At 44.5% G+C, this 12,259-nt stretch overlaps 1 protein-coding gene across 1 annotated transcript in view; it reads left to right on the top strand.

Moving 5' to 3' along the window:
* The first annotated feature begins 293 nt into the window (after positions 1-293).
* Positions 294-12,259, top strand: part of LOC142788269 (uncharacterized) — a 34,056-nt gene continuing 22,090 nt past the window's right edge. The window contains exon 1 of the mRNA XM_075884874.1: positions 294-669. Within this exon, the coding sequence (XP_075740989.1) occupies positions 294-669 (376 nt within the window). The remainder of the gene's footprint in view (positions 670-12,259) is intronic.

The raw sequence follows: 12,259 nt of genomic DNA on the forward strand, positions 1-12,259 counted from the left end.
TCACTCGTTCTAGAACCATCGTTCATCATCTGCGGAGTTGCGTCATCCATCACAGCTAAGGTATATAGTTCACAGGGTGTCACTACTGAAACTTCCGGTTACCATGCTTCCCCTTTCTTCTTATTCCTATTTATCTAACTGCATCATGGCACGTCCGACCGAGTTATTGCTTAAATGTAGTAATCCGTCTTGCAACAAACCTGACGCAACGTCCCCTCTTCACATCGTCTCACGCCGCTCTTCTGATTGCACACGCGTGAAACTATTGAGGTGTGACGATACATAATGGAAGCATGTTTGCCTTCTTCGCGGCCTTGCTTCTTCTGGGACACCTCGCGATGAGCGCGAGGACGTCTTCGTCTGCGGTCGCCGCCGAAGGAGTCGATCTGGACGTCTCGCGTCACCACGGGGGCGACCTCTTCAGGGACTGCGCAGGCTGCGGCCCGGACGCCTGGCAAGCCCCCGGCGGGGACAACGACGAGTGCCGGTGTCAGTGCGCGCCGTCGCACCACACGTACCGCGAGGACATACGGACGTGCGTGCGAGACTTGGGCGAGTGCCGACTCGGAGCCTTCGTGCGTCCTGGTGCGCCGATGGAGCAGATACCGCTGGTCTTCCTGCCGCTGGCCGGACAGATAGTCCATCCGGGGGCCCACCTCAGCCTGACTGGTAAGCGTCGAATACTCGAAAGTGCTTGCGGTAGAGATGATGCTTGCCGAATGACACGTGATAGAAGCTCACGGGGTCACTTATGCAATTGTTTTGTTTTGTTGCCTAAAAGAACTTGGTTCACCTACAAGGGGGATGGGCCATACTGTTCTGTATCAATGATACTTGAAAGTTATGCAACACAAAAAAGCATAGAGAAGGACTAAACGTAACGTAAATAAAGAAGTGCGAAAAATAAAATAGTTCGAAAAGCCAGATATAAAGTATATTAAAAAGAATAGAAAAAATTTGTATCCATCAGTTAGGTGGCATTGCTAGCAACGTACCCTTCCGGTTGCCGGAATGAATTTGTGTAGCTCAGACAGAACAACACTGGGGCTCCTACCAAACTCTCCGAAGGATAACAGGTTAGCTGTTTAAATGCTAATCCCAGCCTACCAGCCGGCCTTTCAAGAAACATTCGGCGTAGTAAGGCGAAACGGTGGCACAAGAAAAGAAAGTGATCTGTTGTAACAGGTTCATTGTAAACTGCTCGTAGGTTCGTTAATGAGAAGCTAGATCTGTGAAGATATAATATTCCATCGAAGTTTTTTACGACAAAAGCATTTGCCTAGGACAACTTGAAGGTGAAAGCTATCCGATTCGACTTTCTTCAGTTAATGTATTGAACCTTCCTCAACAAAACTTACAACTTTGCTAGTGCTGAGAATGTTCACATTATTATGGTGTTTTGCTTCTCAAAGTGACTCAATCTGTGAGAGACACCGTTGTGAGGAGCCTCGGTATAATAGAGCGTTGTGCACAATTATACCGTTAAGTGTACTGCCACTGGCCGTGGCAGTACACTTAGTCCAGCCCAGTGGCAATGCACTGCCACTTGAATAAGTGTACTGCACACTGACGTCACACACTGCACTGGTTATCTATCATTTGGACTCCATCAAAATTCGACCGCAACGGCCATGATTTAACCGGCATCTTTCGGGTCGGCATCTGAGCCCCGCGTCAGTTGAGCCACCGTTGGGGCTAAAAGACTATTAAAAAGGTAGTAGACACCACACAGCACCTTCTCAGCCAAAAGCTCACTCCAATTCATTCTTTTTATTTATTTTTTCAAATCCACCTGTAATGGTTTTCCGCGCCAAAATCTGTTGTGTGCAGCTTGATAAAAGCACATAATCATCTCTGGGCTGCTGATACTCATGAGTCCCCAAAAATGCACTGCCAAGTCTGCGACGTCTGCTCCCGTACTCCTGTGCAACACTCCAGAAAGGAAGTGGTCACTGCTTCTGTCTCTTGTTTGTACTCATACATAGCGAAGCATTTTGTATTCATTTGACGAACACTGTGCGCTGAGAGCCGTGGCCAGTGTTTGCGTAGTTATCACCTAAATAACGAGCTTTCGGCCGAGGTCCAACGCGGCTATTTTCGCACTACTGTACGTGCCGCCTGAGTGACGCAAGCACCGGTGTTGTGATTCGTATAGCACGCTCCTCCAGAAACAGGAGCGAAAGCTGCTGCGGGCCAACGCGAGAAAGGGGGTCGTCGCGACAATGCTGTCGGAGAACGTGACTTGGATGAAAACACGGAAGCGGGGTGATCTAATGAGCCGCGAGTAAAGAGAAACATGCGGAAACCTCAGAATTCCTTTTCCCTGTTCTTTTCCGTACGCATCGCAAATGGCTTCCTCTGACATTCCACATGGTTACACTCCAAGTTCTTTGAGAAAACAGTGAATTGAAAGATGGTGAGAGACAGAAAGACGCAAAGCACGAATATTCCCCAAGTGCTGAAGTTTGATTTGTAAACCTGCGCTAGATTGGAGATCTGCATATTAGAAAAAAAATGTTATTTCGCACATGTTTGAGGCAGAATGTCAACACGTCAATATACTGTGGCGTAGTTCTTCACACTATAAAAGTCATACGTAAGTAATTCTAAAAAACGTAACGTTTAACACGCTAAGCTGACAATGCAAAGTTATGCATGAAGAAGTGGGTCTTTCCTGCGCTCTGCTAAGACGATACAGTGGTGCGACTTACTAGCTGAGCGCATCGAGCGCCTCCAGAATCTCATTCACTAATTTTCTTGCGCAGAACATCAAATGAATGTTTTATTCACTCTCTCCAGATGGAGGACTATCGTCTTTCGACGACATTTGCAGTCGAACATGCTGATAGGGGTCAAATTCTTTCTTTGTTCTTGTCTTCTCCACTGAGTTCTTTTCATCGAGGGAGACGAAACCGGATTTCTGTTTCGCTTCATGACCTTAAGAAGCCTGTTTCCCTCATTAGCCAGTCAGGTTAACGAGATCGAAGACAAAGAGCACTTCCATGTTCTTTGCCCTCACAGGTACCAGGAGGTGTACTTAAGCTGTCAAATTAGATTTCTTTTTCTAACACCACTATATTGTTTCATTAAGGATTCCGGTATGGGTGGCAACGCTACCGGTGCGGTGTTTCTCGCCCCAGGTTCTGTACAAGTAATGCTGCACCAAGTAGTCCGCCAGGTTGCCACATCGTCTTCCTTTTCTTAGGGCATGTGTTTTATATTATAGGAGTAGTTCGTACGTGCAGTGGTCGGGCATACATCTAATCGGAGAAGAGCGAAATGTAAGCCGCACATGGGGTACAGTGGACTATGTTTATTCCTAATTTTCTGTGGCGAAATTTTATTTCTAACCATGGAGCTGTTCTTTGTCAAGACCTTAATGTCCAGGATCCAATGCTTCCGGGTATCATAAGCGGTTAGCGCCCCAGATATTGGGTAAATCTCGCTATAACCCCTGATTCACTACAGAAAGGCAATAGTTAGGCAAACAAATTGGCTGCCACATCGCAGTTTGTTACCAGATATGGCTTACGCAACAGCATTAACGTTCAGAAATGCTTTTTCGAAAAAAGAAAATAGAAAAACGTTCATTATTAAATTTAAAGATTTTGCTCGTATGAGACAATGCTGGAATAAACAATGGCGTGTACTCGCCTGTAAAACGCTTTTTACACTACTAGATTACGCTGTAGAATTCCGAAACAAAACGATTACCTAAATAAAGCTAGAATCAAGGCATTCCCGTTGTGCAAGTCTTGCGACAAGCTTGAACCAATAGAACCTTTATTTCTATTTGATCATTACTAGTCTCATCCGAGCAAATTATAGAAGCCCCGCTTGTAGACGTTAAGATTAGGAGTAAATGTTCTAGCAATTTTACCATTTGGTGGCACTTCATATTGGGCCACTGGAGCAGGGACGTCTCCTCCATTGTGTTTGAATAACGCAGTAGAGCTCAGTTACCTTCAGTCACGTTTCATGAACTCACTTTTCTTTTGGAACGTACCGAGGTTTTTTGTTTTGTTTTTCTAAGTGGAAAGCCTCAAATGCCTCATGAAAGGCAGAAATCTACCGTTGCCGTCGACGGCCTCACCACGTGTGATACAAAATGAAGCATCACGTAACGACTTCACAAGCTTGTGACGTTTTCGTGAAGGCACTTTGTGAAGACTCCTTGGGAAATCAATATTTCTGACGTCCTTGCGATTTGACGTTCTTGAGAAGCCACCTTGTGACGTCAATATTTGTGAAGGTCCTCGTGAGGTGGTTGTCTAAATTTCAGTGCTGTCTTGCCCTTTCAAAATTAACCAAATTTTCCAAGCCCTCACGTATCTTGTAAAGTCAGTATGACGTCACATTCCGGTGTCATCACATGATAATATTGCTTAGTGATAGGTGGGCCGAGCGGGGTGGCAGTGCAAAATTGAGAGAGGGGCACTGAACCTGCAATGCCTTAGATACTTCATCAGTGCAGTGCAATGCTATCTTAAGCAGAACAAAGGTTACGGATAGAGGGAGAGAAGGGGGATCAATAAATTCACTAAGCAGGAAAACAAAATTGTTTTCGCCTTCGTTAGGAGAATGGGGAAACCGCGAGGTTTCTTTGTGGCATAAAAAGAGGTCCGCCTTTCACTAAGTGATGATGATTGCATGGGTACTTATAATCAGTATTACTACTATCCTACTACCACTAACAGTAATAAATTTACTATTTGTAACAGTAATATATTATTAATATTATTATTATTATTCATTATTATGAATGTTATGAATAATAATATTAGTAGTATTACTGTCGCAGGAGGCTTTCGTTCTCTCGGCTGTGTTTGCAAAATGTCTCGATAATTCAGTTCTCTTATACAGCCTTCCACACATTGTAAAATACAATATGTCTTCTTCAACTTGAATATATTTCCTTCATCTGAAATAGCATGGCTAAGTCTTGCACTGACACCGTTGAGCGAGTCCAGAAAACATTCATGAGCATTCACAATCATCGCTTCACTAAAAATCCCTCTGGATCTCGTTCTAACACTACCAGATTACTATCATTGTCATCACTTCATTGCCCACGAAATCGCGCTGAACTAATATTTCTTTACGAACTAGTCCACGGTATGATATCCCACCTTCCACTGCTCATTTGTGCAAATTTTCGGATTCCGCGTAAGTTAACCAGGGAGAATCGACCATTCTGCCTTCCAACATATTTGAACACTCTACTGTTCACAGAACACAAAGTCTAAGTAATGTTAACTTTCATGATCTTGATGTTTTTCACAGTCCATCACTGCTTGTTTTATCTGAGCCTAGTACTAGTTTTTCACAAAGTACAGATTCTTCTCTTTTCCATCTTTCAAGAGGGTTTTTTCACTATAGGCGCGTATATTCCCCTTTATTTATCACTTAGATTCTATTATTCTCGTATTCCCTTTTTATTTTAGAAATTTTGCGCTGGTTTATTTTTGTCTGTGTGTTGTCACTCTTTTTACTTGATTTTTGTGAAGAGTGTCTGCATTGTGTTGTTTATTTGTATAGTTTTATTTTTGCGTGCACCTGTACTAAATCTTTATGGTTGTTCCAGGGGACATTAAACAAATGATTTATTATTATTATTATTATTATTATTATTATTATTATTATTATTATTATTATTATTATTATTATTATTATTATTATTATTATTATTATTATTATTATTAATATTATTATTATTATTATTATTATAAGAGCACCAACAATGTCACCCTCGTCCCGAAGAATGCTTCAACGAAAATTAACAGCTAAGAGTAAGTACTACATGACTTCGTCGCATACCGAACTTTCACAAGCTGAACGCACAGTCTGGAAGAGTTACCCAGGAACTGCTCGAAAATAACCTTCTTCAGCACCGTGCATCCTGTCACGCCCTTTCATTCATATACTCATGGCCACTCCACGTATTCACACACTCGTCTATGCCCTTCCCTTGCACGCTCTTGCTTACACGAACACTCACGTCCACTCAGACTTGCCTATAGTGAACTAGAATACGATTATAGTTCACTATAGACTTGCCGACATTACTTCAGGCTCCCATTGCTGTGTACTCGATTCACCGTCTCTTACTTCACTTCCAAATCATGTTATTTGGCTGTCACTCATGTTCACGAGCATTCCCGCCCCACTCAGATCGGCGTCCAAAAGCCCTTTGCGTATGCACGCTTTGGGTCAAGCAGGGGCTAACAGTTTTCGATTAGGGCCTGCAGCGCGTCGGTCACCCCCCCCCCTTCCCCGCCCCATTTTCTATGTCACTCTAGTCTTGTCCGAGAGCTGTCGCTTCAGTGCGTGCCGTCACGTTTGTCTGACGCAAAGCTTTTCAGGCAGGCTTCTATAGGCCCCCGCTATGTTCGAGAAATAGCGTCCCCAACGCAAAACACCAACCCTGTTTGGGTCACGCGCACGCGCAGTGGCCTCGACGCTATTTCTTTGGCGCCCCAATATTAAAACTTCCTATAAACTCCCGCTAATACCATGCTTACTCAGGCTCGCAACTCTCACTAACGCTCAATTTCAAGCACACGAAACCAGTGGGCAGCCGGCGCATGTTAATGCCCGTTCAAAAGCGTTCACCGTAAAACGTTTACCTGAGTCTGGAAGTTCGCCTCGGTACTCTCAAACAAGCCACGACTCAATGTCGTCCTTCGCTAAGCCTAGATGAGTAATGTACCGCCACTCGACTGAACTATGACCCAGCGCTTCTCTAGTGTTCTGGCCGATTAACGCACTTGCGGTTACCACCATATCAGACCCGTAGACAGGAATTCTTTGTCGGAGACGGGAAGAGGGGGCACTTGCTGACGGTCTTGACTATTTGGGAAAAACACCTAACTTCCCCATTTATTTTCGGAATTTCAGAAGGCGGTGTCGTTGCAGTTGGAGGTCGAACCAACCTCCCCCCCCCCCCCGCACCCCTGGCTACGTGGTGCGTGGGGGAAGGTTGGTTAAGTTATAGTTTGCTCCGATATTTACCGGAAGAAACTCAGATGCTAGGATCATAAAACCACTTTGGTATTGGCGGGATGCCTATGTATAGCCTTCACGCTTGCGGCTTCGAATGCACTTGTGGCGTTTCTAATTGTTCCATTTTCACTTTTGTTTTATATAAAACAACAGCTCATTGTGAACCTTGTGACCTGATTTGAACTAGTAAGCCTAAAACGGGGAAGCTATTCCTGGTGGGACTGCTCAACTTTTGCCAACTTCGTCTTGGGTCAAAGCGTCTGCTGGCCCCACGGAGCCGAAAGACTGAAACTTTGGCAACTTCTTGAATACTAGTCGTCATTATCCTGCTGGCTGAAGCGTTATGGCTTTGAGCTTGCATGCCAGACCTCCCGCTAGTGTACACTTAAGAAACAATGTTGTGGCTATACCTTCGGCGAAGGCAGGTGCTGCCATACACTTAATGGATTCGAAACGGAGCGTTCAGTGGAAGGACGTGCTAGAGTACGGGGCTTTGGGCTCACAGGCTTACAGTGAAGGGCTCAGCCGAAGCCACAGCCTATTCACGTTAACCCGTTGGCACGCATAGTTTGTGACGACTAAGATCGCAGCCGTCAAATAGGTAAAGATTTGAACTCGTTGAAGAACAGATGAAGCTGCGCCGAGCTAGCGCATGTGCTACAGGTCGCGCAATGACAACAAAGAGCATGGTTGTCAATTGACAACAATCTGATGTTCGGCGAAACGCTTTGACTTTTATACGATTGAGTCATCGAACATTCAAGTGTTATCCCTTTGTAAGTTGCTAAAACTGAGGACGTTCTACTGAGGGAAACGCAGCGAGCAATGGGAAGGATTGTGATAGGTGCAATATTAAGGGACAAGAAGAAAGCAATGTGGGTCACGGAGCAAACGAGTATGAAGGAAACCGCAGTCAAAATCAAGCAGAATAAATAGACATGGACAGGACCTGCAGCGTGTAAGCAAGATAAGCGCTGGTCATTAGGAATAACTGACAAGATTCTTAAAATGGCAAATGCGCAAGGCGGTGACTGAAGGTTAGGTGGGCAGATTGATTACAAGTTTGCGGGTAGCAGCATGAAGCACAGGGGAGGGTTCAATTAGCGGGACCCGGGAGAAGTCTTTGCCCTGCAGTGGGCGTAGTTACGCTGATTGTGATGATAAATTTACGGAACGTACTCAGTTACACACTTCGTTACACACTTCGTTATTTCAAAATTGAAATTTATGAGTTTTATTCTGTAAGAAAAAAACATGTTACGAGGAGGGCAGGTAAAAGCTGTGAGAACAGCTTGAGTAGCCCTGACCCCCAGTATACACAGGGTACCACAGAAGAATCACTCATTCTTCCACTGCTTCCACTGCATTGATGTTATAAGTTCGACAACCATGGTATGATTATGGGAGACATCGTAGTGGAGCGCTCTGGAAATTTTGACCAACTGGGGTTCTTTAACGGTGGGCATCCGTATCTAGGCACACAGGCCTCTATATTGCTTCCAGATGGCTGGGAGAGACAGCCCTGATTCGATCCCACCACCTTCAGACCAAGAGTCGCTCACCAGAAACAATAAGTCATCGCTGCGAGTGCTTCGCACGTTTACCTGAAGCTCTGAAAATTTCGAAAAGGTTCTTCTACATCCTGGCGCTGCTTACGTGTCATATACAATGTCCAAAAGTTTTAGACAGCTAATCCGTATTGAAATAAGAAACACACAGAAGCTCGCGTGTAAGCATAATTATCTCTTCCTAAGCCATTTTGAGGCAAATCGAGATTAAGGCTGTCTATTCGACTTGGAAGGGTGCGCGAAAATAAAAGCAGCACTGAACGATTCCGTCAGAACCGGCTTCGCACGTGGCCCCTATTATCCTTCCTCCATTAGACGTGCGCTTGGCCCCATTCCAAGCGGGTGTAAGCGCAATAGGCCATAAAGTACTTGCATACGGGGCAGCGTGATAATCTTCGGCGTATTTTAAGGTTCATGCACACCTTTTGTACGGTGCTGATCTACTCAAGTGTGATAGATGTGGCGAGCTACTTACAGCTTTCCACATCCCCTTACAATACCCTGAACCGTATAGGAACAATGATTTTCTGTTGCCTTACGTCCGACAGCAGTTCCTACTTCACTTTTTAAGTTCTTGGAGAGAGAACTACTTTTTAAACCTATAGTTTTGCTGACCATCTTAAAAATGAATATCGTTATCCTATTCGTTTCCCAGGCTTTCCGTATAACCTCCTAACATTTGCTGTGGCCCTGGTAGATTCATCAGAAAGCACGGACTTTTCTGCGTCTGGGCCCAAAAGCATTGAGGAGCTGCTTGTGCTGTCTTTAAATTCTCATATTTTGGTAGCATAATCAACACTCATTCATTCAGCACTCATAGACCACTCTGCATGCCATTGTCCTCATTTTATTGTAATGTCACTCTGGCACAAGTGCTGAAATAACATACAGGGGAGGAAACCGATGACCATTTTCTACTTGAATTCGCGAACTATCCTGTTGACCAGCAATCCTGTGCGCTCTGTACGGCGTTAGCTAGATCCGCTGTAACCTAATAAATCTTCCCTGTAGCAAAATATTACACGTTCACATCATGCGTGTATTTAGGCAAATTTACAGCCAAATTGCGTCCTGTCATGTCAATCATTTATCATTGCTAGCTTGCCGTTATATCTCATGGCGCTCGTTGGCCAACCATGGATCCGCGCCGCTGCAACCCACATATCAATGGTTTGTCTGCCATTCTTCATCTTTGGTTACGGTGTTCGGCTGCTCATCCAAAGGTCGTGGGTTCGATTTCGGTGGCGGCGGTCGCGTATCAGTGGAGGCGAAGTGGTTGAGGCTTCTTCTTACTGTGTGATGTCAATGCACGTTGAAGAACACGAAGTGGTAGAAATTTTCGGTGCCCCTCCAAACGTCCTCCCTCATATCTAGTATCGTCGTTTCAGTGCTTCCTGGATCAGACACCTTACATTGTCTTACATTGCCAACGCTATCGGCCTGCCAAACTACGATGTTTGTGTGACGTCATGATGACGCCATAGTTACGCCACAAGTTGTGATGATCTGTGCCGTCATTGCAACGTCATTTGGTGATATCATCACGTGATGCTTTTTTTGCATCACCCGTGGGACTCTGCGCCGGGGGACGCCAGTCTATTTTAGCATTTGATTAGCCGTCTAATAATATCGCGTTTAAAAAAAAGAAGCTGGCTTTTGCCTTAGAATACACAATGAACCCTGTAAGTGTACTGATTTACTACACGCTCCCGTATTCTGGTTTCTAAGTACGTGCACGACCTCTGTTCTAAAACACTGTGGAAGTAGTGGCATGCAGGCATGCCCCGGATCGATGGCATCTAAAGTTAGCCCCACATCGGTATTTGAGCCGATAGAACTACACGATGTATTATACGATATGAAATATCGCGGATAATTGGGATTTGCGCATACACAGCTACAATTCTCTTGAATATGCATTAAACGCCACTTCCTAGGATGCTTTGATTATTGTGGATCACCTTGCACTCAGGTGACCGAGAAACATGTGTTACTTTTCAAACGAAGGCAAGCTTCAATATATTTCAAGCACACAAATAAGATATGAAAACTTGAGTATTTAAAGAAAAGTTTGAAGTTAAAGCGAGCCGTTGCTGGTGTTTATGTCCTTTTAATCTGAACCGTTTGAGAACTTCAGAGGCAAGCAGAATTTCTAAGAAATTCTATCACTGCATGAAAATGAAGATTCAAAACAAGATGAGTCTCGAATTTGCTCGCCATCACGCTGTTTCTTCAGCTGTATTAAGGACCTGTGCCAAACTGCGTGAAAAAATGCCTAACAGATTTTCGGGGCTCTGGTCCGGAAATTGAAAAGATGACACTGATGGAATTCCTGAATTCATGAGCTCAGATTTCACGGAACTTTGAAGATTATGCTGGAATTTTCCGTTCTAAGTACCTACGCTGTCGGCGAAACTGAAACCAGATCTATAGTTTTAATTTCGTTTATTCTTTTGTGTTCTCGTCTACTGAAGACTACATGAAGCAGCCTTGGCCTATTGACAATATCTCAGGTTTTAAGTGCCATATGTTTAAGACGATAGTTTTCTTAGGAACCTTCGACGCAAAAATTTTGGTCTGTCAGTCTGTACATTTGTCTGTTTGTCCGTCTTTAACGGTACCTCAAACTGCACCAGACGATGCCCCAGACGCCCGACCCCATCCACAGCACCCACCAATATTGCTTGAGATTCAGCGTTCATATTTGTGGTATTGTCAATCATAAAGCAATTATTGTGCATATCTGAGGTGACATAACAACACGTCAATTTTCTGTATGTGTGTCTCTTACTAGAAAAGGCATACATAAGTAATTTTAAGGACCGTAGCGTTTATCTCGTTGCGCTGACCATGCAACGCTTGCATGAAAAGTCAAGTGTTTCCAACGCTTTGCTAAGACGACATGGTGGTGGCACTTACCCGTCGCCTTGCGTTCTACACCTTATCAACTCCGAGATGAGCGTGCACAACACGCGCTTCGTTTTCCAAGATATCTGCTAGATAGCGCTCATGTCTCACATGTGACGTGACTTGATGCGCTCGTTCACCTCCGCTGCACGTTCGAGGCACTCTAACGCAGCGCCTCCAGAATACCATTCAGCAATTTTCTTGCGCATAACATCAAATAAACGTTTTGTTCACTCTCTCCAGACGCAAGACTCTCGTATTTCGACGACATTTGCAGTGTAACATGCAGATACGGGGCCAATTTTTTCCGTCTGCATTTGCATGACTAGTACGTAATGGTTCCTCCGCTCACGTGTTCCGCTGTGCGTCACAACAATGATTTTAATTTGTGTGTCGTCATCCTGATAAGCACTGTGACCAGCTGTCCCACAAACACGCTCTGAGGTAAGCTCTCTCCTTGAGTTTTCAACACTCAGCTCTCACCGACGTCACTTGACCACTCTGCATGCACGCATTTCCCAACTTAACATCGAATGAAAGAAGGAGTCAGTTGACCCTTTGTTTCGAGGGAAATAACGGCTTTGTGCCACGATTCAGGATTAGGTAGGAAAGTGTTTTTGGGCAAACAGCGCAAGTATATTAAACTGGTATTAGCTCTTGTTGATTCACCGTATGAGTAGAGTTAGATCAGTTGACGGTACATGTCCAGTAGAGTCGCTCTCTCAAGAGACAGTTGATCGCTTCTAAACCCCTTCAAGCATGCCACTTATGCATAGTACTTT

The sequence above is a fragment of the Rhipicephalus microplus genome, unplaced genomic scaffold, assembly GCF_043290135.1.
Source record: "Rhipicephalus microplus isolate Deutch F79 unplaced genomic scaffold, USDA_Rmic scaffold_50, whole genome shotgun sequence".
Taxonomy (NCBI): domain Eukaryota; kingdom Metazoa; phylum Arthropoda; class Arachnida; order Ixodida; family Ixodidae; genus Rhipicephalus; species Rhipicephalus microplus.